General features: G+C 37.2%; 3 protein-coding genes and 1 pseudogene across 7 annotated transcripts; 3 read left to right on the plus strand and 1 right to left on the minus strand.

Moving 5' to 3' along the window:
• The first annotated feature begins 1,460 nt into the window (after positions 1-1,460).
• Positions 1,461-3,629, plus strand: LOC140020939 (UDP-glycosyltransferase 74B1-like). Its single transcript, XM_072071604.1, has 2 exons — positions 1,461-2,571; positions 2,740-3,629. Exons 1-2 carry the CDS (start codon positions 1,933-1,935, stop codon positions 3,505-3,507), a joined length of 1,407 nt encoding a protein of 468 aa, XP_071927705.1. The 5' UTR covers positions 1,461-1,932; the 3' UTR covers positions 3,508-3,629.
• Positions 3,630-3,789: 160 nt separating this feature from the next.
• Positions 3,790-9,144, minus strand: LOC140004091 (DEAD-box ATP-dependent RNA helicase 22-like). 2 transcript variants are annotated; one of them, XM_072071603.1, is made up of 8 exons: positions 8,558-9,144; positions 7,933-8,220; positions 7,632-7,754; positions 7,109-7,548; positions 5,931-6,255; positions 4,871-5,020; positions 4,522-4,573; positions 3,790-4,203 (listed from the first exon to the last, which is right to left on the minus strand). In XM_072071603.1, the coding sequence occupies exons 1-8, from the start codon at positions 8,879-8,881 to the stop codon at positions 4,160-4,162; spliced, it is 1,746 nt and encodes a 581-aa protein (XP_071927704.1). In that variant the 5' UTR covers positions 8,882-9,144; the 3' UTR covers positions 3,790-4,159. The 2 variants fall into 2 exon arrangements, with proteins under 2 accessions (XP_071927704.1, XP_071927703.1); XM_072071602.1 differs by having other exon boundaries at positions 4,868-5,020; positions 8,558-9,143.
• Positions 9,145-10,802: 1,658 nt separating this feature from the next.
• Positions 10,803-18,484, plus strand: LOC113718627 (DNA polymerase lambda-like). 4 transcript variants are annotated; one of them, XM_072072683.1, is made up of 14 exons: positions 10,804-10,998; positions 11,122-11,259; positions 11,672-12,025; positions 12,211-12,304; positions 12,401-12,531; positions 13,123-13,185; positions 13,769-13,948; positions 14,087-14,140; positions 14,998-15,086; positions 15,406-15,496; positions 16,128-16,208; positions 16,662-16,729; positions 17,878-17,962; positions 18,040-18,484. In XM_072072683.1, the coding sequence occupies exons 1-14, from the start codon at positions 10,858-10,860 to the stop codon at positions 18,133-18,135; spliced, it is 1,665 nt and encodes a 554-aa protein (XP_071928784.1). In that variant the 5' UTR covers positions 10,804-10,857; the 3' UTR covers positions 18,136-18,484. The 4 variants fall into 4 exon arrangements, with proteins under 4 accessions (XP_071928787.1, XP_071928784.1, XP_071928785.1 ...); XM_072072684.1 differs by having other exon boundaries at positions 11,122-11,163; XM_072072686.1 differs by lacking the exons at positions 17,878-17,962; positions 18,040-18,484 and adding an exon at positions 17,469-17,871 and having other exon boundaries at positions 10,803-10,998.
• A 475-nt stretch (positions 18,485-18,959) lies between these two features.
• On the plus strand, positions 18,960-20,595 carry LOC113718628 (uncharacterized; annotated as a pseudogene).
• Positions 20,596-22,898: the final 2,303 nt, after the last annotated feature.

A 22,898-nucleotide genomic window follows, 5' to 3' on the forward strand; every position in this document is an offset into this window, starting at 1 on the left:
ATCAGATCTTTTTGACAGCAATGGTAATTGGAATTTCAATAATATTTCCTTCCATCTACCCCCTTCCATTACCGACCTGCTAAAAGCTATTCCTAGACCTCACCATTCTAAACAAGCAGACAACCTTATATGGAGGAATTCTCCTGATGGTGAGTTCAGTCTAAAATCTGCATATGAGATCACTAGTTTGCTATATATTCAGGCCAAACCCAATGTCCAAACACCCCATCCTCCAAGCCAGTCTTTCACTTGGATTTGGACTACTCACACATCCCATCGAACCAAATTATTCCTCTGGTTAGCTTCTCAAGACAAACTAGCAACAAGATACCTCCTTCATAAGAGAAACATCCTCCCTGATAATATCTGCCCTTTCTGCCCAGGACTGATAGAGGATACTAATCATGTCTTGCGCAAATGTGTCCACGCCCAAGCTGTTTGGATGGAGCTTAATCCCAACTACTATCTATCCACTCTACACATTCCTTTTCACATCTGGATTAGGGAAGGTTGTAAACTTTCCACACCCTCCCCTTTCTACAATATTCCTTGGGGCACACTCTTTGCCTTTACTTGCTCCACCATTTGGAAATCCAGGAATAAAAAGATTTTCGAGCCCAACAGAACACAACCTCCTCCAACCAAAACCAGCATCAAGTTGGCCACTGAGTTCTACTCCCTTGGCCCAAATTCTGGCCACCCCCCTCGCAGAAAATCCCATATTCTTATCAGATGGATTCCTCCAATCCTCCATTGGTTCAAGCTCAATTCAGACGGCTCAGCCTTAGGAAACCCAGGTCCAGCGGGAGCTGGAGGTGTTATCAGAGACGCCTCCGGATGTTGGATTAAAGGATACTGCAGAAACTTAGGTTCTACAAACAGCATGCTGGCGGAATGTTGGGGTATCCGAGATGGACTAGAAATAGCCCTTTCCTTAAAAATTTCTCAACTTGAAGTTGAAGTTGACTGCGAAGCTATTATTACTTTGTTAACAGCTGTTGCCAATCCTAATCACCTTTTGAACTCTATCATTTCGGATTGCAGATCCCTCCTTTCGCAGCCGCGGCATGTTAAAATATCCCACATATACCGGGAGGCAAATAGATGCGCGGACGCACTCGCAAGAATGGGAGGCAGATTACAATCCAACTTTGTAACTTTTGCTAATTGTCCTCAAGAACTCGCTTTTGTCTATGATGAGGACTTGAAAGGGATCTGTTTTCCCCGCACTATCTCTTTTGCTTTGTAATAGATAGGGCTAAACTCTGTTGTTTATTAATATTTAATCCCTATTTTCACCAAAAAAAATCATCATACCGACCTATATGCTTTCCTTGTGCTTACAGCCAATGATTCGCTTGATCTGCGCCACATGATTCGGTTCAATTTGAGCCGCAACCGAGTCTGAGCTGGCTCTTTCCCTTTCACCACACACTAGAAATATCTTCATTACTGATTAGACACGGTTTGCTTTTTAATTTTACATCATTCCATGTATGACAATTGACAAGCAAGGGGCAGCTACCTCAGCCCCCACCCGGGGCAATTGAGATAAAGAGCAGTCCAATTTGAGCGGCAAATATAGAAAAGTACACAAAAACACCACCGATCAACTATGTTGTTCCAGACGGCAAGGCATGTCTCTTCTGGTAGGCACAAAAATCCTCGAGAGATTGCGTCACTGATGCAAACGCAAGAATGACCGCATCATAATGCTGATTCGATCAAGAAGTTTGCACTAAAACAAGGAGCAACACAATTCAGTTGCTTAGGTTATATGTAAAAGTTTTATGACTGCTTATTTTGAAGATTTGATTATCTTTCCCTTCCACTATAAATACTACTGATCCCTCCAGGCAGCAGCACACAAGCAAATAGAAACATATACTATATAGTATCAAGCAAGCACAGAGCAGAGGAGAGAAATCAGAAATGGAAGCAACACATCATCCCCACGTGGTGGTAGTCCCATACCCAAGCCAAGGCCACATTAACCCTCTACTCCAGTTTGCCAAACGACTCGCCTCTAAAGGTGTTAAAGCTACATTTGCCACCACTCGCTACACGGTCAAGTCCGTTCATGCAGCGAACATTGCAGTTGAGCCCATCTCCGATGGATTCGATGACGGTGGTTTTGCTCAAGCGCAGAAGGAAGATGTCTACATCAAGGGTTTCAGAGAAAATGGCTCCAGAACTCTATCACAAATCATTTCCAAGTACCAGAACTCTGGCTCTCCCATCACTTGCGTAGTCTATGACTCGTTTCTACCATGGGCTCTTGATGTGGCTAGGCAACATGGAATTTATGGTGCATCATTCTTCACTAACTCAGTAGCTGTTTGCGCCATTTTCTGTCACATACACCACGGTTCCCTTGCTTTGCCGGTAAAACAGGAAGATGTGCCCTTGCAGTTGCCCGGCTTGCCTGCCTTAAACTCTCCTGATATGCCAAGCTTCATCAAGGCACCAGAAAGCTACCCTGCTTACTTAGCAATGAAAATGAGTCAGTACTCGAATTTGGAAAAGGCTGATTGGATATTTAATAACAGCTTTGAAGAACTAGAGGGCGAGGTAAGGCAGCATGTCATCTACATTTCTGAGTTAGTGGGTTTTTTAAGAGTGACCATGTATTTTACATGGAATTGAGGTGTTAATTTTTCTGAATTTAATTTGGTTTAGTTGCTTATATACAGAAATATTTTGCTGAATTTACTCTCTTTTTTTTCTTTTCTTTTCTAGGCGGCAAAAAGTGTATCAGAGCTCTGGCCGGCAAAGCTGATAGGACCAATGGTTCCATCTGCTTACCTGGATGGTAGAATTGAGGGAGACGGGGGATATGGAGCTAGTCTATGGAAACCACTCAGTGAACACTGCATCAGATGGCTCAAAATGAAGCCGCAGAAGTCAGTGGTGTACATTTCTTTTGGAAGCATGGTATCTCTATCAGCCAAACAGATGGACGAGATAGCATGGGCACTGAAAGGTGGTGATTTCAATTTCCTTTGGGTTGTGAGAGAGTCAGAACGTAGTAAATTTCCCGATAGATTCATGGACCCTACAGCAGGAAAGGGTCTAGTAGTGTCATGGTGTAATCAGCTAGAAATGTTAGCTCACCCATCCATTGGTTGCTTCGTCACACATTGTGGATGGAACTCAACACTTGAAGGGCTGAGCCTTGGGGTGCCAATGGTGGGAATGCCACAATGGTCTGATCAGATGCCAGATGCCAAGTTTATTGAGGACATATGGCGTGTAGGTGTTAGAGCCAAGGAAAATGAATTTGGAATTGTAAGAAGAGAAGAGCTTCTATTTTGTCTGAAGCAAGTGATGGAAGGAGAAAGAAGTCGTGAGATTAGGAGAAATGCTGGGCTATGGAAGGAAATGGCCAGAGCAGCAGTTGGGGAGAAAGGAAGCTCAGACAAGTCTATCAACGAATTTGTGAAGCATTTAATGGATGCCAAGGGCAGAGAAGGAACCTGGAATGACCACTTCTTGAGAGAAGGATGAATTGCTCTGTCGATGGATTGTAAGGTTCTTCGCTAATTTAAGGTTCTTGAGAGAAGGATGAATTGCTTTGTCGATGGATTGTAAGGTTCTTCTCTAATATAAGATTCATCAACCTTCCAGCATTGCAATTTCTTCCTCACTGTCTTATATTTCTTACCAATTTGATGGTGTTTTGAGACTATACAATAGCCATTGTTTTCTCCATGGATACCCCTCAACTTATTATAACACTGAAGATCAGCCATCTTGTTTCGTTTGATTATAAAGATGGAGAATTGGAGATACTTTAATTCCCAGCTTGCATAAAACAAGGAGGGCCATGAATATAATAATACACAAAAATTATGACAAGCAGCACTAGCCCTGCTTCACCACTGTGCCTCTTCAGTGAAAAGAACCACTAACAACCAGCATAACAGTGCTGTGCAAAGATTTATATCAGCCACCTGACGTAGCTTTGGGACTAACCTAAAGCATCAATGACCCACTCAATGCTCATACTACATAATATGAAGAGGACACTGATTCAGTATGTTTGTCATTGCTCTATAGCCATTTTACACCCCAAAAAAAAAAAAAAATATGCACAATTAAATTAAACCTATAACACGTGAATGCAAACTCATAATATGCTGCTGAAACCTGTTTCATGTTACGATTTTTCCAGAACGGTATGCACGCTGGTTTTCCTCAAACCTACCAAGGAAGGAAAGAAAAGATTGTTCAGATATATAACCAACAGTAAATTTTATAAATTATAGGTTTCATTCAAACTGTAAGCTGTATTTACAAGAATGTTTAACAAGAGTATGCTTATCACTGGTTTTTCTTGAAACCTACCAAGAAGGGAAGAATGAAGATGCGTATAGACTAGAACATGCGAATTCTAGAACTGTAGAATCTTCCCAATTCCAAAGAATTTGGTACATATAGTGATGATTTGCATCAACTGAAGCGTTGAAGTCAACATAACCTTAGCTTCAGAACCAAAAGAGAGACTACATAAAAGCTTACCGCTCTTCTTGAGCTTGTTGCGAAAGCTCCTTTTTCTGCTGAAAGCCTTCTCCTGCAGTCATGCAAGAGTATTATGATATCTTGAGAAGGTGTATCAAAGTAACATCATTTTTCTGAGGAGAATGCGTACATGACTAACAAAATCTGATCCCAAGATAAAAATAGTTCTAGCATAGTTTAACAGGGCCACAACCTTAAAAAGACATACCTTTCAATTGCAAACAGACTTACCAAATTAGACATCATTTCTATCGCAATCAGAGTAAAGACGTGGAAACAATAAATTCAGCAACAAGGCTTAATGAAACCAAACATGCAGTTTTTCTTCAGAAGTATCAAATATTACCACAGGTAGACCCTGTTTTTCAGCTTGGCGAATTGCAGAGACAAGATCACGGTTTGCTTCTGTATACAGGCTTGTAACAAGGCCAGGTTGACCTGCTCTTGCTGTGCGACCAACTCTATGGAGGAAATCGACAGCAGATGTAGCAAATTCAGCCTAAAACAAAATAGAAACAAGCACAGTTGGACTTCAGAAAAAGTATACTTGGCTTCGTACAAGTTGCTACAAGAATAAATAAAGGAAGAAAGAATTGAAAGCATTAAGAATCAATCTAGTATCACCATGTCTGTTCTTTCTTTCTTTTGCATGTATTGCACCAAAATATATGTACTTTTGGATCTTACAATAAAGAAAATGTAACATTCTTTGAGACCTCTAATACTATTTTTCAAGAAGACAAATAGTAAAAGAGTCTCTTATGATCAATTGCTCGTGGAAAATTTTTAGTCTTAAGACATAATTCAGCATGTACTTCAAATCTTTCAAACAATTCTTTGTAGGCCCATGGGTATAGGAGGAAGGGGAAATGAATAATCCAGACTGTGCTTCTTCCATCCAGCTAGGTTTCCACAAAACCACATTAGCAAACATAGGTTACCCCTGCCTCTGCTCCAAAAGTTTGAACAAAATTCAGGCATAAAAGAAAGAAAGCAAGAGCACTAATGTATTGGGTAAGCCAAAAGTGGACCATACTGCTTAGTACGTGCACTGCATCTAACCCAAAGTATCAGTATTTAACTCCGCAGGAAGCTCACGTACATATTCAGGAACTGGAAATCTTAGCAACAGATTGGGATGGTTCTGGTACACCCAAAGTAAACTCCTTCCTATTTCTCCACAGTACACCATGATCTATATGACAATCTTTTGCGTTTTCCCTCTTTTCTGCTTTTTTCCTTTGTCTGATCATATAATTTCCAGTTTATATGATTATAAGGAGACTGACTTTCTTAGTTGGCAAATGCACTAGTGAACAATTGACTGAATACTTCATGCATCCCATATTGAACTTGTCAATGTAAAGTAACTAGACGAAAAATAGCAAACCTTAGAAGGGATGAAGTACCTGAATAACATGTGAAATATTAGGCACATCTAGACCACGTGCAGCAGCATCTGTACACACAAAAACACCACCTTTCTGCTGGAAATCCAATAAATTTCTCGTGCGCTCATCCAACGAGCTATCACTATGGTAACGAAAACATTCAATTCCAGCTCCAGTCAAGATCTTAGACACAGCTTCAACAGCCTCAACAGTATTGGCAAACACAATTGTTCGGACAATCCCAGATGAAGAATTCAATCCAGAATTGTAACCATGGTTGACAGCACTTATGAGAGCATCTACCTGTGTGTCAGCTGTCACTTCAATCCATTTCTGCTCCAACCTAAAGCATAGGAGGAAACATGTGAGAAAAGAAATATACATATATCAGTGCAACCTAAATGAGTTAAGCCATAACAGTAAGCATGGCCAAACTATTCTCAGCAGATCCTCATTTTCTTCATGCCTAGAACCATAGCTCTCAAAAAGATAACCATTGCAGGAATAGTGAAATAATTACATATTGTTGCTAGAATTCTTAAACTGTGTCCACAAAATTGGGAGATTTCTTTCTACTTCCTTAACAGAAGACTATATGTTATAGGTGTTGGTCTTTCTACTTCCTTAACCATTTGCATAAAAGTTGTCCATCATAGGCATGTGGCATGATCAATCACCAGCAGCAATTAATCTATGGAAAACCTGAACCCAAGATATGGATTGAGACTCTGTCAGTGAAGTGAAACAGTGTGAAGGAAATCACAAGGATGATACAAGTTATGTTCTCCTTCTTCCCAGGTTACCTTAAATTTCCTTTTCGAATCTGACTTAATCCAGTAAACTGATTTGACAAGCAACACCAAATTTGCATACTTCCCCCGCTTCCACTGCATTGTGACACCTCAGTTTTTTAATCGGTCAACTTGTAAAGCCTCTACAGATTTATGATTGAAGACATTTTTACTGTCCTATGGTAACTTTCCATCAAAACTCTGATAATGTTCCAGTACGCTTTTAAGAAAGTATCTAAATCAATATTAAAATTATAAAAGAGAAAAAGAAAAGATGGGTACGTGGTGTTCTGCACAAAATCAGCATTACCAATTATTGCTAAACAGTCAATACGCAACCAAAACTAAAAATAAAAAAGAAAGACAACAAATATATAGATGGTAAGAAACAATTAATTAGCACACCTGGGGTTGTGGCGATGGACGTAATTTCCTGTAACCCAGCTGGCTTCTGGATACATCCGTTTCAATACTTCTCCTGCAGTTTTTTTTCCATTCATAGGAAGAGTTGCTGCAACAAAAATGTACTGCTTACTCCGCTCATATGTTTTCCTAACCCTTCTCCAGTCTTTCCTTTGCGCATTATGATCTTCAGTTTCCAAGGTTTCAGCAGCATCATCACTCTCAGAACGTTCATCATTTTCCAAAATAAAATCTCCATCCATATCTATACGCTCATTTATACTAGCTTCAATGTGACCCTTATCACTTAAGCCCACAGTGTTCTCATTTTCTAAACTCTTCATGCGAGACAACTGCTTTTCATCAAAGCGAAGCATGTGTATGAGACGGATGACTTGGTTCTGGAAGCCCCCACAAAGAAGCATGTCTGCTTCATCAAAAACCTACACATCATTTAAAGAAGCAAATGATATTAGAAAAGGCAACAAGTTCAAAAATAAAATTAATCAGGGACACATTAACTTACAACATATTTCACACCACGTATGAAGTTAGAGCGCCTGCATCTCTCTAGATCAACTGCATAAAGGTAATTGAGAAGCGCAACTGGTGTTGAAACTATTATATCTGGTTCATGAACTGGCCAACCCTGCATCAGATATACAATAGATAATCTTTGTTGCATTATGATTGAAAACTATATTGAGCAGCATAGATATCAGCAGTAATATACAAAATATGGTCTAGAATCCCGCTGGTAACAGAGACATGAATACTTGTTACAGGCACTTATTCATTCCAGGAGAAAAATAAGAAGAATTATGTACCTGATGCCCACATACAGCTGCAACCCTAAGCAGAGGTTCTTCATTTTCTTTACGCAGATTGTTTGCCATCTGGACAATTTGTCCACACAACATGACATTTGGACAAAGAACAAGAGATTGAGGATAGCGTTTGCCCAATTCTCGATCAGACAAAGATTCCACTGAATCATCAGAGGTCCTGCATAACATATCGAATAAAGGAACTAGATATCCATGGGTTTTCCCACTACCAGTCTCTGCTGCAACCACTGTGTCAGCTCCCGAAAGTATTCTCGGGATGCAAGCGGCCTGAATTGCAGATAATGCATAAGTATCCTACTTTATCTAACAAATCTAAACAGTACGAAATAATGATGAACTATTCTCTCGTTGCATAATGGTTTAACTATTGTGTCATAAAATTCAAGAAAAGAATCATCAATAAAAATGGGAAAAAAATCAAATAATTAACCTGAATAGCACTAAAAGTACAACAAGAGTTCACAAAAGAATTTCACAAAAAAAAAAAAAAAACAGGAAAGAACGAAACCCACGTGAAGTTTAAATCTTTTTATCATTTCAAAGAAATCCCGAGTAATAACAAGTAGAAAAAGGCAAAAATATATCAACTCGGTAATTCGTGTACCTGAACTAGGGAGGCTCTGTGCAAACCAATATCAGATAGAGCTCGAGCAACTAAATCAGAAACACCCAGAGAAGCCCATGAAACATTTTCTTCTGCAAAGAATGTCTCACTTCCACTTTTATTACCAGCAGCGGTGGCAACACCGGCGGCGGCTGTTCCCAATGATCTAGTTTTAAAGCTGCATGGTGTGATTGAAAAAGATAAGCGAGATCGGAGAAAAGAATGCTTTAGAGGCAGGATAAGATTAGGGGATAGAGAAGAAGACGATGATGAAAATCTGCATATGTGAAGCATTGGAAATGAAATTGAATGCTGCAAAATCATCAAGTTATGATCTTTTTTCCCTTTGTTTTCTAGTTTTTGCAATTGAACTGTGATTGCTCTGGCCTGATGTGCAAATAAGACTTGAGTTTGTTTGTTGAGGGTTTATGCAGGGTTTTAAACTGATGTCCAAATTTCTAATCCTTTTCTCTTGGTCTTCTTCGTGCGCCGAGTTAAAGTTAAAAACGTGGTCTCAATTGGTGGAGTTTCACGCCTTCATCCCTTCGGGATGAAATGACAATTTCATTAGGGCTCGAATGACTGAAGCTTGGATGACTGAGAGTACTTAACAAGTTGGGGCGTTTGGTAAGAGGGTATCTGATTCGGGGAATGGAATGAACCCCATAAATGGTGTTTGGTTCACTGGAATGGGAATTGAAATCTTGGAATGATTTCTAAAAATATGGTGTTTCTCCATTCCCAAGTATTTTGGTGGGTTTTGTCCGATTCCCAAGTTTGATTCCAAGAAACAAATCCAATTACATATTATAATTATACAATGATATAATTAATATTTATATTTATTAGATATTATAATATATACATATATATAATATATTATAATTATAATATTAGTACATTATATAAATATATATTATAATTATTTAGTTAAATATAATTATATTCATATAATATATATTATAAATTTATTAATATTATATAATAATATATTTATAATATATATGTATATTTATAAATGCATATTACATGTGCATATGATTATAATATACACATGTATATAATATTAATAAATTGTATAATTATATTTATATTTATATTTATTATTTTAAATACAATAATATATAATAATTACTATATCTAATATTAATATGCATTATACTTATATAAAATATGAGTACAATTAATATTTATATATTATATAATTATAATTATGTATTTATTTTATAGCATTTGTATAATTATAATTAATTATATATATAATATTTAATTTAATTAGTTACAAACTTATAATAATGATGTTATTGTATTATATAATTATATATTATAATTATTTAGTTAAATATAATTATACTTTTATAATATATATTATAAATTTATTATTATTATATAATATTATATTTATAATATATATGTATATTTATAAATGTATATTATATGTGCATATAATTATAATATATACATGTATGTAATATTAATAAGTTATATAATTATAATAATTATTATTTTAAATATAATAATAACTATATTTAATATGTAATATATATTATATTTATATAAAATATTATTATAATTAATATTTGTATATATTATATAATTATATTATAAAATTTGTATATTTATATTTAATTATATATATAATATTTAATTTAATTAGTTACAAACTTATAATAATAATATTATTATTTATATGTATTATATAATGTATATTAATTTATGTAATATAATTAATATTATCAATTATACTAATAATTATACATGTTTACTAATAGAAATTATTAATTAGTTAGACTAAATTTACTAATACATTTATACTAATATATTTAATTAGTGAAGATTTCTTATATCCCATTTACAAAGAGCCAATAACTATCATTTACGATGGGGTTTATAATATATTTATTATATTCCATTCCGAAAGAGTCGACGAACCAAACATCAACTATAGTAATGATACACATTCCAGGTACTTGAACCAAACAAATGTATTGGAATGAATGACTTCATTCCAAACTCAAGATATCCGATTTCGAATCCGAATCCGATACCGATGTGCGAACCAAACGCCAATAGAGCCCAACTCAAATATCGCTAGCTTTCAGTAGTGCTTAGTTTTTTATCCCAATTTTGATGCGAATTTAAATGTTAAAGAAATAGTAAAGGAGAGGATGTTTTCGCGATTTCCACAAACTTAGAGTAGGTGAGTGTAATTTACCAAAAGTTTAACGATATGCACAAAAGAGTAGTAGAGTACTCGTCACGGTTTATTCTGGTTTGTTCTACAATTTCTGCTTGCTGAAATGGCGCCAAGGAGAAGCACTCCTGCTATTACTAATAAGACGAAGAAGAAGGCTAAATCTCCGCCGTCCGATCCTCAAGGAATGTTCTCCGGGATGGTTGTTCACTTAATCGAAAGCGGAGTTCAGGCCCGTCGGTTACAGGTTGGTTTTTCTATTACTCTCCGCTCGTTAAAATTTTTTCCGTGAAAAAGACTCCTACTTTAGATGAATTTGGGATTTGAAATTTCTTTTTTTTTTTGTGGCCTTTGGTGTCATCTTATGAAGATTTGGAAGCACAGATTAGAGCAATTGGGGGCGAAAATAGAGGTTGATTTCTCGAAAAATGTTACGCATGTGTTTGCTTTAAACTTAGATACATTGATTCAAAAAGTTGATCTTGAACTCGTAAAGCGCTTGAAAACGGTGAGTAATAGGATTTTGTGTTCATCATCGATGTATTATGCTAATTTTGTTGGTACATTTTTTTTCTTGCGTAATTTGATTGGTAGAGATCAAGTCTAACTATTCTGTTTTTGTTATTGTTTAGCAATCTTTTTGTTGTCTTTAGATTTAATTTCAGTTTCTTTTCTAGCTCTTTAAAGGCCTAATTTAAGTGGTATGAAGCTCAATTAAAGTTTACTGGGAAAAAAGAAGCTTTTTTAAGGATTTTATGATACGCTATCACTCGTTTTTTCTTATATTTTGGTGGTTTGAATGCAGCTAGCTACTTGGCTTAGAAATTAATCTCTGAAGAGTGACTTGTAATTTTATTTGATTGAAGAACATATTTGGAAAATTTTAGGAACTTTGGTTATTTCTTGCTACTTTTGTTCAGATAGTTCTCAGTTATCAGTGGCTTGAAGACAGCTTGAGAGAAGGAAAAAAAGTACTTGAAGAATCATATATTCTGTCATTGGAGAGAGGAGGAGGTGACAAGATAAGCAACACTGCAGAAGAAACTTTCCCCAAACTCTTGAATGATGTCCATTCTGGTGCTAGTGAAACATTACAGCAAAAAAGGATCAGAATTTCACCAATGGATCTTGCAGATACAAATCTGAAGAACACAGTCAAATTGGAGGAAAATGCAGTACCTGAGTCACCTGATTCTTCAAGTGGTTCATATGGCTCTATGCATTCTTTAAGTCCCGAAATCACTGGCCCATCAATTGATGCTCAACACAAGACTGTAAGTTTTGATTTCAGACATGTCATTTGTCTTATTTGTATAAATCAATGCAGCTTTTATTTCCTGAATTTATCCTTCGGAAGGCAGCAGTGTGGTCTAGAGGAATAATGGTGTAACAGTCAATTCTGTAAGCATCTTTTTGTTGGCCTAAATGTCATTGAATCTTTCTATTATCTTCTGATCAGGTTTTGACTTCAGACTCAGCCTTGCTTTACAGTCCTCCTGATTTAAACAGGAATATAACTGAGATATTTGGGAGGCTTATAAACATATATAGAGGTGAAGACTTTTGGAATTATCATTTTCTATTTTAGGATAATATCTCATCTTTTCATCCTCTGAATGCTTTGTTTCGTTTTACTTGTTCCATGGTAGCTCTTGGTGACGATTGGAGGTCATTTAGCTATCACAAAGCCATTCCTGTGATTGAAAAGCTGCCTTTCAAAATTGAGAGTGTGGAACAGGTTAAACACTTACCTGGTATTGGCAAGTCAATGCAAGATCACGTGAGTAAAGCATCTTTTACTGTAACATGTACAACTACACTTTCTTTGTTTGTGGACAATAAACGCAAGTATTATACCATCTCAAGCTTCTCATTGCTTGTGTAGAATTCTGAGACAGAAAGTCCTGGTTTTTCTATCCCACTTTAAAATTTGGTGGTAAGTTACTAGTTGTATGCAGATAACATGCACGAAGAATTTTTCCATTATATATAAGCTAATTCTGCATCAATTTAAGTAGGCACCTAAACAATGCGTTTCTTTTGTCTGTCTCTGAAAGTCCTGGTGTTTCTATCCCACTTTAGAATTTGGTGGTGAAGTTACTAGTTGTATGCGAATAACATGCACGAAGAATATTTCCTTTTATATAAGCTAATTCTGCACCTATTTAACTAGGCACCTAGACGATGTGTTTCTTTTGTCTGTCTCTGATACTATGTAGATTCTGATTCATTGATTGATAAAAGTGTTGTTATATATCTTTTACAACTGAAATCTCCAATATTAGGTAAGTCTGGCGGGTTGCAGGAGAATTATCACCCGCATATGTTCCTCTACATACCTTGAAAAGACAAGCGTGCTCTCTGATTGCAGATTCAGGAGATAGTGACAACTGGGAAGTTATCCAAGTTGGAGCACTTTGAGACGGATGAAAAGGTATCACAAGCCTCCGTAATTCATCAAATGTCTTTTGATTTATTTCAATAATATTTGGTGATGAGAGATGTTTTGCTTGTGTTATCTTGTTAACTGCATTTTCTGTAATATATAACAGGTTTCTTCTCATATGTTCTTGCAATTTGAGGACTTATAAGATGTTCATTTTCCATGCTGTACAACTGTACATCACATTTTGTGAGTGTGTGGCTTGATGGTTGATTGCAATTTACCATTGTGATACCTGTGAATGACAATCAATCTGATTTACTTGTTTAAGTAAGTTCAATATATAGAATTGGTGAGATTCGGCTACATGAATATTTTCTGTAGATGAGTGCATATCTTACATATCCAGGAGCTAACCCTGTTCTCCATGTCCTCCTACATGATCCGAAACCCTGTAGAGGTTCATGGCAGAGATTTTTTATGCATATGATTATTCGCAAAATGAGGAGCTACTAGCTGATTCTTGTTATCAATTGTAGAGTTGAATTGTTGAGGAAATTTCCAACTCCTAATTTGTTTCATGCAAACTAAAGGGCATTGAGTTTCTTATTTGTTCTTTCTTGTCGATTTTCAGGTAAAGACAATTAGTTTGTTTGGAGAAATATGGGGAATTGGTCCAGCCACTGCTTTGAAGCTTTATGAAAAAGGCCACCGAACTTTGGATGACCTGAAAAATGAGGAGTCATTGACAAATGCACAGAGGTTGGGGTTGAAGTACTTTGATGATATCAGAAAAAGGATTCCAAGGCATGAGGCAAGCTCCCTCCCCCCTCCCCTCCCCCACCCCACAACAAGGAAAATGAAATGAGTCCAATTACATTTATTATATTCTTATGTTCATATAATTGCTGATTCATATGTGACCTACATGAGCCCTGTTTGAATCATGCAGGTTGAAGAGATGGGACATCTTCTAAAGAAAGCTGGAGATGATGTTTTGCCTGGGGTATAGCTTATTTGAATTTCTTTTTTTTTTGCATATGATTTTTAATTAATTATGAAAGAATTTCATTCCTTTTTTTTATGAGATGAATTTTATATGCATTCGTTGTTGGTATTGATTGGTCAAAAGTTTGGGTGGGATAGCCAGCTTGTGAGCTACCAAATTTCTGGAAAATTTACAAAATTGCTTAAGTTCAAGATTACTTTTTGTGAAAGTTAACTTTGAGATTGATTACTGATTGTCCTAGAAACCATCTTTTTTTAAAGCCCTGGATTTTGCTTAGTTTGTTTCAGACATTTCTCACATAAGAGTTTGCATGGTCAAAATGCATCTTAATTGTAGCTGCCAAAGAACAATGCCAGTTAACCAAAGTATCAATGCTAATTTGCAAAACAAATAAGCAAGGTTCTTCTGAATAGCTTCATGAGACATCATGCTATGCTGCAAATGTGTTGGCTTGTTCAGTGGACTTTAGCACAAAAAATTTTGCACCCTCGTAAATCAGTGGACTGGCATTCTTGCATCCTGGAATTAGGTATTGCTACCAAGGTTTGCCTGACTGATGGAATTACGTTTTGCAATCTATTCCCTTTTTTTTTTTGAATATCTACGTGACTTGAGATCTACATTGACAATTTGCAATGGGCAGAGATATATAATTGTGAAGGAATGCAAGATTGTCATGTTGTGCTAATTGGGAAATCTAGATCCTTAACAAGTTAAAATTTTTTCCCAAAAAAATTTGCATTTTGTATTGTGAATATTTTTTCCTTCTCCTGCATCGTGAAGAAAACTTCAAATTCATCATATGTTGATTTCTTTTTGCTTGTCATTTGTTAATATGAAGCTTGATTCTGCAGGTAGAAATTGTTTGTGGAGGATCTTATCGACGGGGAAAGGCTTCTTGTGGGGATTTGGACATATTAATTACTCATCCTGATGGTAAAAGGTATCATTTTTCCAATTTCACTTCCACAAAATTTGCATATCCCCATGAGTTCTCCCAGAAAATATAATCAGCAAGAGAAAATGGACAAGAAAGGAAGGGCAGCGCTAATAGTTCTGTCCTTTGTACTTTTGGGTTGAAGGTTGGGCTGTGGCTTGGGATGAAAGTAAAGAATTCACCATGCTGGCAGACCTAGCTTTAAATGTTGCTCAACCAATGATTGTTATTGTTGCAAATTTTGCGAAGATTTCTTAGATAAGGCCCCATTCTCTTTTTTTCTGGCACTTGTTGAGAGGCTGAAAATAGTTCTTTATTCTTGCAGTCATGTAGGCTTTCTCCCACAGTATGTGAAGCACCTGAAAGACATGAAGTTCTTGAGAGAAGATTTGGTCTTTAGTGTTCACAGTGAAGAGGTCTTTCTAACTCTAAACCTCCTTATCTGCATTGAATATATTTACTTAATTACTTGTAAGACAATCTAGAGAATGGCTTGTCTTGATCTGAATTATCTTTAAATTGAGTTACTTATGTCTTCTTATTTCTTTAATATAACTTGTTTATATTTCTTCTTACTATTTCATAGTGTTAGTTTTGGCTGGAGAACATATCTTGCATCTATCAGCAACTTATCTAGGAATTTGAACATTGTCTCATACCTTATGTAGAGTTTTTTTTTTCCTTTTTAAATATTCAAATTGCAGCCTGAAATAATTTCCCTGGAGAGGTTCCTACTTGGGATTAAATGATGTTTTGCTAATGGTTATTTAACATTTAGTTTGTTTGGTTTCTGAAATTTGGCTTTCCCTCCACGCATCTCTCAAACCACTTCCTTTATCTTGTTCTTTAAGTTGCATTCTATTTGTTAACCTTCCTGAAATATTTTTCAGTGATGATGTGGTTTCTCCCAGAAGATCTAGTGGCTGTATTTTTAGACCAGCTAAATTCAAAAGAATTTATTAGGTTCAGCAGTTGCTTTTGCATGAGCCTGTTAATGGAATATATTTCCTGTTGGTTGATATTCACTCATTCGTTACATGTGCCCAGGGTACAGATTCAGGAGTGGACACTTACTTTGGCCTTTGCACTTACCCTGGACGAGAATTGCGGCACCGCATAGACTTCAAGGTACTTGAGTTTTGGTTTATGTGTTTTGATCAAGTCGTAATTTTCCTGGTTGATATGGTAAGTCATGGAAATATATCATATGTCTTTTCATTGTTGCAAATATAGTGAAATTTGTCTTTTTAGTTGCAACTACTGAGAGGTGGATTGTTTCTTCTGCTCATTCAGGGGTGGAGCATTCATTGTTTTATCTTCTAAATTTTAGTTCCTTTGTTAGTATCTTGACTTTTCCTGTCATTTGGGAAAACTTATGCTTTGTCATGGTTGTAGTTTTATGATATTACTTTTTATTTTTAATCTTATGCTTTTGTAACTAGTTCTTTGGTATTACTTATGATGATAAGATCTAGAGCTAAAAGAAATGCTGTCACCTTGACTTATATAAACCATTAATTTCTGGCTCTTTTATGTTTTTTAAGCACTAGAGCTGATTTCTAAATGTGCCGGTGTTTACAGGTTTATCCAAGGGACATCCATGCATTTGGATTGATAGCTTGGACGGGGAATGACGTATTGAACAGGAGGTTGGTCCGTTCACTTTGATTTGGAATTTGTACCTCTGATCTTTCAATTAGGATACTTATCCAGCATTAGAGATTGAGCTGACAAGGTGGACCTTCATCTCTCATGAGGATGCACACTTACGAATTTGTCATACAACTGCATCTGTTAGAGGCCAAAATTGCCATTTTGAACCGCCTGTTTTTCGATTTGCTATCTTATTCTGTTTTGCAACATATATTCAATCTATTGTCGCATTTCTTTACGTGAATGACTGTGAAGTTATTGTCTCCACTCACCATCCCAACCATTTCTGATGCACTACTCATTTTTTTCATTTATGCTAACTGATATTTTCACCATTATGTGACATGCACTCTTCACCAATTGGATTTAATCGTTGTAACAGGTCTTTGTAAGTCATTTTAATCATTTTAATCAAACACGCATGACATAAAAATTGTACATGAAGGACCTGCCTCCCATTTGTCATGTGTGGGACTGAGTTATGATGGCTACTTTTACATACACATATACATAAATGTACCTGAAATTCTGTCTGACAAACAGGGATAAGTTGATCCTGAATTGATGTGGCATTTTGAGGTCATTCTTTAGATCTGTATGCATTCTCATTGTTTGTTTTCTTTATTTTTTGGTCCCTGGACTCAATTGCTTGTTTCTTGTTGAACCATGTTTTAGGCAAACCTCATACTGTGCACACCTGATGAAATACACTAAAAATTTGGCATGTTTGTGCAGGAGATCTTCCGGTCAGACTTCCCTTCCCCTTTTCTAACCCTTACATGCTACCTAATAAGCATCAATGGGAAAATGTAGATTGTAGAGCTATTAGCCTATTGGATCCACAGAGACAATGTAGATTGTTCCCTAAGACAACCTAGAATACTTTACTTTCGTTTTTGGTGCAAGCACCATAACATTCCGACTGAAAACCAATGGTAGATTGTCGTGTTATCTCTTCTAGTAATATCATTCTGAGTCATGGTTTTCCTTTCTGCTACAGTCTTTGATTTCATAATTAGGCAGATTAAGTTACCTTTGTCTTCAACAGCATCTTGGTGCCTTTGCTTGCATGGTTCAGTGAGACTTTGTTTGCTATTTATTTTTAATGTGTTTAGCCATTCAATACTGGGTGTTAATATTCCAGGTTGAGAATACTGGCAGAATCCAAGGGTTTCCGATTGGATGATACAGGGTTATTTCCAGCTACTCGTGGCTCTGGTGGCCAACGGGTATGCATCATTGTTTTTATTTTCTGTTACTTGATCCTAATTTCTTAATTTATTGTGGCACTGAATGTGTAATCCAGGGTAAAGGTAGTGCCAGTTTGAAACTTCGGACAGAAAAAGAGGTCTTTGATTTCCTTGGCTTTCCTTGGCTTGAACCGCATGAAAGAAATTTATAACAAACGGGCAGCTCTATAGATCCGTGAATTTCCAGACGCCAGGGTTTGCTTGATGACTAACGTCCCTGGAAGAGATGTGCCTGTCATGCTAGCTTATAGTTAACTTGGTTGTCCACTCGGGTGATGATTATTCAAAAAAGCTATGCAGGCGATCTGAAGGGGACGAAGTTCGCTCCATAAACTAGTCCTTGGAATTCTTGATTCCCTTGGTTTACGTTCTTCAAAGTGGAAAATTCTTGTGAATATATATGTAAATAATGTGAATCATCTCTGTTTGCACAAATCAAATTTTGGAATGTTAACCTAAAGTATGTATATCAAATCCTGTCGAGGAAGATACAAGATTTTACTTCTCGTTCCCCCCCCCCCCCTCCCTCCCCTCTCCAAACCCAGCTTTTTTTTTTTTTTCGAAAGAATGCAACTTCCCATATCATTGGAGTTAGATTCTTAAAACTTCTTTTCCTGTGTGCTTGAAACAACAGTCTCCTTTTCTTACTCTTAGGTGTAGCGTATTCCCTTAGCTTCTACCCATTTTTTTAATCTTATGGCTGGCCAAAAAAATTAAGGTAACTGAAATTGATCCTCACTTCCCATGTAGGCAGCAATAACTTGCTCCCAAAATCAGAAACTTTTGGAAGGCTTTAAGGTGAAATTACGGAGGTCCAAATTTGGAAACTTACTGAAAAGACGTTTGAAGGATGGATTGACGTATGTGTTAATCCTTAACTGAATCGAACTTTGTCTTGTCTATATGTTACTCCTATTGGAGGTCGACGAATTAAACAAGGTACCAAATTGGAATCCTTAACTAAGTCGAACTTTCCCTCTTCGTCAAAATCTTTCGTCTACATATTATTGAATTGGAGGTCGACCAACTAAGCAAGGTGCGACTTTGATCTCTTGCTTCTTTTGTTAATCATCTACTTTTATCTCCAACGCCTGGTTTATATATTGGTTTGTACTGTAGTACTAAACGATATGGGTATGCCTAAACTGAAGATAGAAGGGGCATGGGGTGGGGGTGCGGTATTGGAACTGGAATTAGAAGAATGGACGGTGGCCATGTTGAGAGAAGTAGTTGCAAAGCGATCTGGCTGCTCCGGAGGGCCTCAGACTGTAAATTTAATAGCCGCTGGCAAAGTCTTGAAAGATGGCGATGGCACTGTAAAGCTCAGCCAGTTGGGTCTCGAGAACAATTCCAAGATTTTGGCGTCAAGGGCCTGTGCTGATCAAGGCAAACTGAAACAAGAATTCTTGGCTGAAGAAGAGCGCTCCAAGCGACTCTCCAGTTTGCTGCGACTTCCTTGGCCCGGAGACATACTGATGGATCATTACCTGTTGAAAACTTCAACTTGGAGTTGGAGCTCCAAAATCAGAGCAGGCAGAAAGTTCAGCTGGGCACTGAGACCTACCACGAGTAATAATGATGGGACTCATGTTGCACACCAATGCTAAGCAGTTGATCACAAGAGAGAAGTATAGAGGTGCTGAATAAGGGTGAGGAGGCATTCTCCCTGTGCGATCCAAAGGCCATTGAGCTGGTTGACAATGTATCCATTCTACAAATAGACACTGTATGGTGCTATTTCATGCTCCGCGATATCAGCTGGCTTGCAGTTGCTAGGCGACGCCTTGCAAAAGCCAGAGAGGGGCTTGAGCGTCCATTCGTATGAGACTCCTCCAGGAAGGAGCACGATGTCCCTAGCTTCCTTTGTGCCTTAGGCTGGAGCTGTTGGAAGGAATAGTAGCATATCATAGTGGGCAGTTTGAAAATTGTAGGAGGGCCTTGAGTGCTGCTCAGATGAAATTTTTTCAGCTTCAAAGTGCCTGATGAAGCCTTGTCAATTCTCGCGGGCATGGGACACAAAGAAGGGAATGCTAAGAGGGCTCTTCGTACGAGTAACCTGGATGTGGAGAGCGCTGTTGATTTTCTCGTTGAGGAAAGAGAAAGTAAGATAAAGAATCTCAAGAAGGACCCGCTGCATCTAGTAGAGATTTTGCAGAAGAAGCGATATGGAATGACACCACTTGGGAAAGCTGTGGATCTTCAGAAATTGGTTGAATTGCAGAGAGCTTGCCGTGGAAGCCTTGCGAAGAAACGAAAATGACACTCAAAAGTCTCTGGATGACTTGACAGATCAAGAAGCAAATGCTGCCATACAGGTTGCTATCGAACTTGGGAAGAGCAAAAGACGGAGAACAGAAGAAGCTGCAACGGTTGGACGACCCAATGAAGATGTTGCTGCAACCACGGGTGTTGGTACCCAAGGTTTAGGTTCTGTTGCTAATCATGCTGGAAATCCTTCAAGTCAAAAGGACGATATGCGGGATGAGGAGATGGAAGCATGGTTCAAAGTCGCGGTCGCGGTCGCAGTCGTGGCTTGGAACGTTCCACATCGATCTCGGCATATCGGTCACGGTCTCGGTGAGACACAAATTTTAAAGAATTTAATATTCTAAAAATTGTTAATAATATAAAAAAAGTATGTTAAACAAAAATAATAAAAAATAGCCAAAGAAATGTCCGAATCAATCCGTCGCGGTGTAACTCGGCCGATTTCTCGTCTTGACTCGGGATAACTCGGAGTGACTCGGCCGAGTCAATCCGTTGCGGTGACGTCTCGGCCGATTTCTCGGCGAAATGAGTATCTCGGTCTCGATTCGTCGCGGTCTCGTCTCGGACTAAGCCGAGACGGTGACGACTCGGCCGAATCGTCTCGGTCTCGGCCGAGTCTTCGAACCATGGATGGAAGCTGAACTTATCCGTGAATTGAGAGGTAAAGATGGATTCTCAGACTATTATGACATCGATGTTTCAAAAGAAGGTGAAGCTATTAACGAATATTTCACTCTATAGATAACAAATGTTAGAAAATTTCCATCTCCAGCAGATGAATAGTGTTTCTAGACAATTTTTTTTTAAAAAAATTATTGGTCAAGTATTGTGCTAAGATTGTTGCAGGAGTTTGCTAATCAAGGATTATGATGTATATACTGAGAAATTATATAAATGCACATAACTGGTGACAGTCATACATGATACGTCTTTCTTCTTCTTTTTTTTTGGTTTTTTTTTTTCAAATTTTTTCTTTGATTTTGTTCATCTGCTTCAATACTCTTTCTAGCAACCTACCTAATAGATTTTTCTTCTCAAGCCAGACGCAGGCATAAAAATCAGAAATCATCCAGTCCTTATTGGAGACCTTGCTGTTGTAGATTACCATTTTGTGATGTAAAATTTAACAGCATTTAACCTTTCGACCATATTCAGCTCTAAGACCATCTGTATCAGTTGATCATGCAATGAAATGAAATACAATTCTGTTTTGGCAACCCCTGAAGACCAGCACGACCAAAAAAACCCAAAAAAGGGAATTTTTTTTTTTTTTTGTGGGGTTGGGGGGGGAAAGAATTATTGCCTTTAGCTAATCCATTCGTTCGGAAGTGGAAGTTCTGTGTTAATTCATACCAGACTACAACCTTTAGAAGAAAACTGGGAAGGAAATGAAATCAAATTTCCGTGGTTTTTAATTACCATTTGTTTCCTCAAAAAAATCTACAATTTAAGTGGTTGTGAGTGAAAATGGTAACTCTATACAACATCAACCATAAACCAGAAAAAGAACAAGATGAAGATAGCCTCGCCCCATATTCTCTGTTCCTCGTGTACATTCAAACGCACCTTTCTCATCTCGCCTGCCTAAAGCTGGAGCATTCTTCCCCAGTTGTCAATTGTAATTGATGATTGTCAACCTCAGCTGGATCATATTGTTATTGATGATTGTCAGCCTCAGTTGGATCATCAACATGGTGGATTCTCTTTACAGAGAATTTTTTCTTGAAGAACCTTATTAGTTGTATAATAAGAAGAACAGCCATGTACAGCAGGGATACCAAAAAAAGCAGCCCAATTGCTAACTGAATCAGAAGCGAAAGCCATTTAAACAATTTCCTCAAAATCATGCTTGTTTACATAACAAGAAAGGCTGAGGATAAAGGAGGAATTAAACTACTCGATATTTTCCTTCCCTAGAAAAACAATTTCTTCGGCCCTTACCTCATCTTGCCTTTCAAATTCTTGGTTGTAGAGGAAGGGAGGGGATGATCATGAGGTTGAGGAAGACAACAACCCTAACATAGCCGTAGAAAAGAATTTAAGAAATATAGAATCAAATTTGTTTCTGCAGAATTGGTTCTTATGGTTGGCAAAATTAGGTTTGGTTACAGAAGATAAGTTTGCTTTTGCATTGATTACTGGAATAAATTTTTTTTTATTGATAATTTTTTATTTTTTTTCATTGACAATTTAGATTGAAAAGGTGCAAAACAATGGACATAGTTTGCTCCGGAAAAACAGGGACGACAAGTATAGAGTTACTAGTGCAAAAGGACCAGATTTCAGAAATTGTACCTCTTATTGGATTAAAAGCTTTGATAAATTCGACTATAGCTGATTTAGACCTCCTTTATATCTCATTAAAAAAAAAAATCGGAATTTACACTAGAAATAGCAATTAGAGTGTAACAAAATTGATAAAAAGGACCCATTTGGGTTTTGACATACACCTAAGTCAGATTCGAAAGGATGCTACTTTTTTTTTGTCAAATTTCGAAAGGATTCGAAAGGATGCTACTTGGGTATATAAATCAGAGGACATTCCATGAGGTACCCTACGTTCCTGAACTTGTGAATCCTTCTTCACTGTATCAGGTGATTAACTGACAGTCATAAAGCTACAAGGGGTCGATGTACTAGACATCAG

The sequence above is a fragment of the Coffea arabica genome, chromosome 11e (genome assembly GCF_036785885.1).
Source record: "Coffea arabica cultivar ET-39 chromosome 11e, Coffea Arabica ET-39 HiFi, whole genome shotgun sequence".
Lineage (NCBI taxonomy): Eukaryota > Viridiplantae > Streptophyta > Magnoliopsida > Gentianales > Rubiaceae > Coffea > Coffea arabica.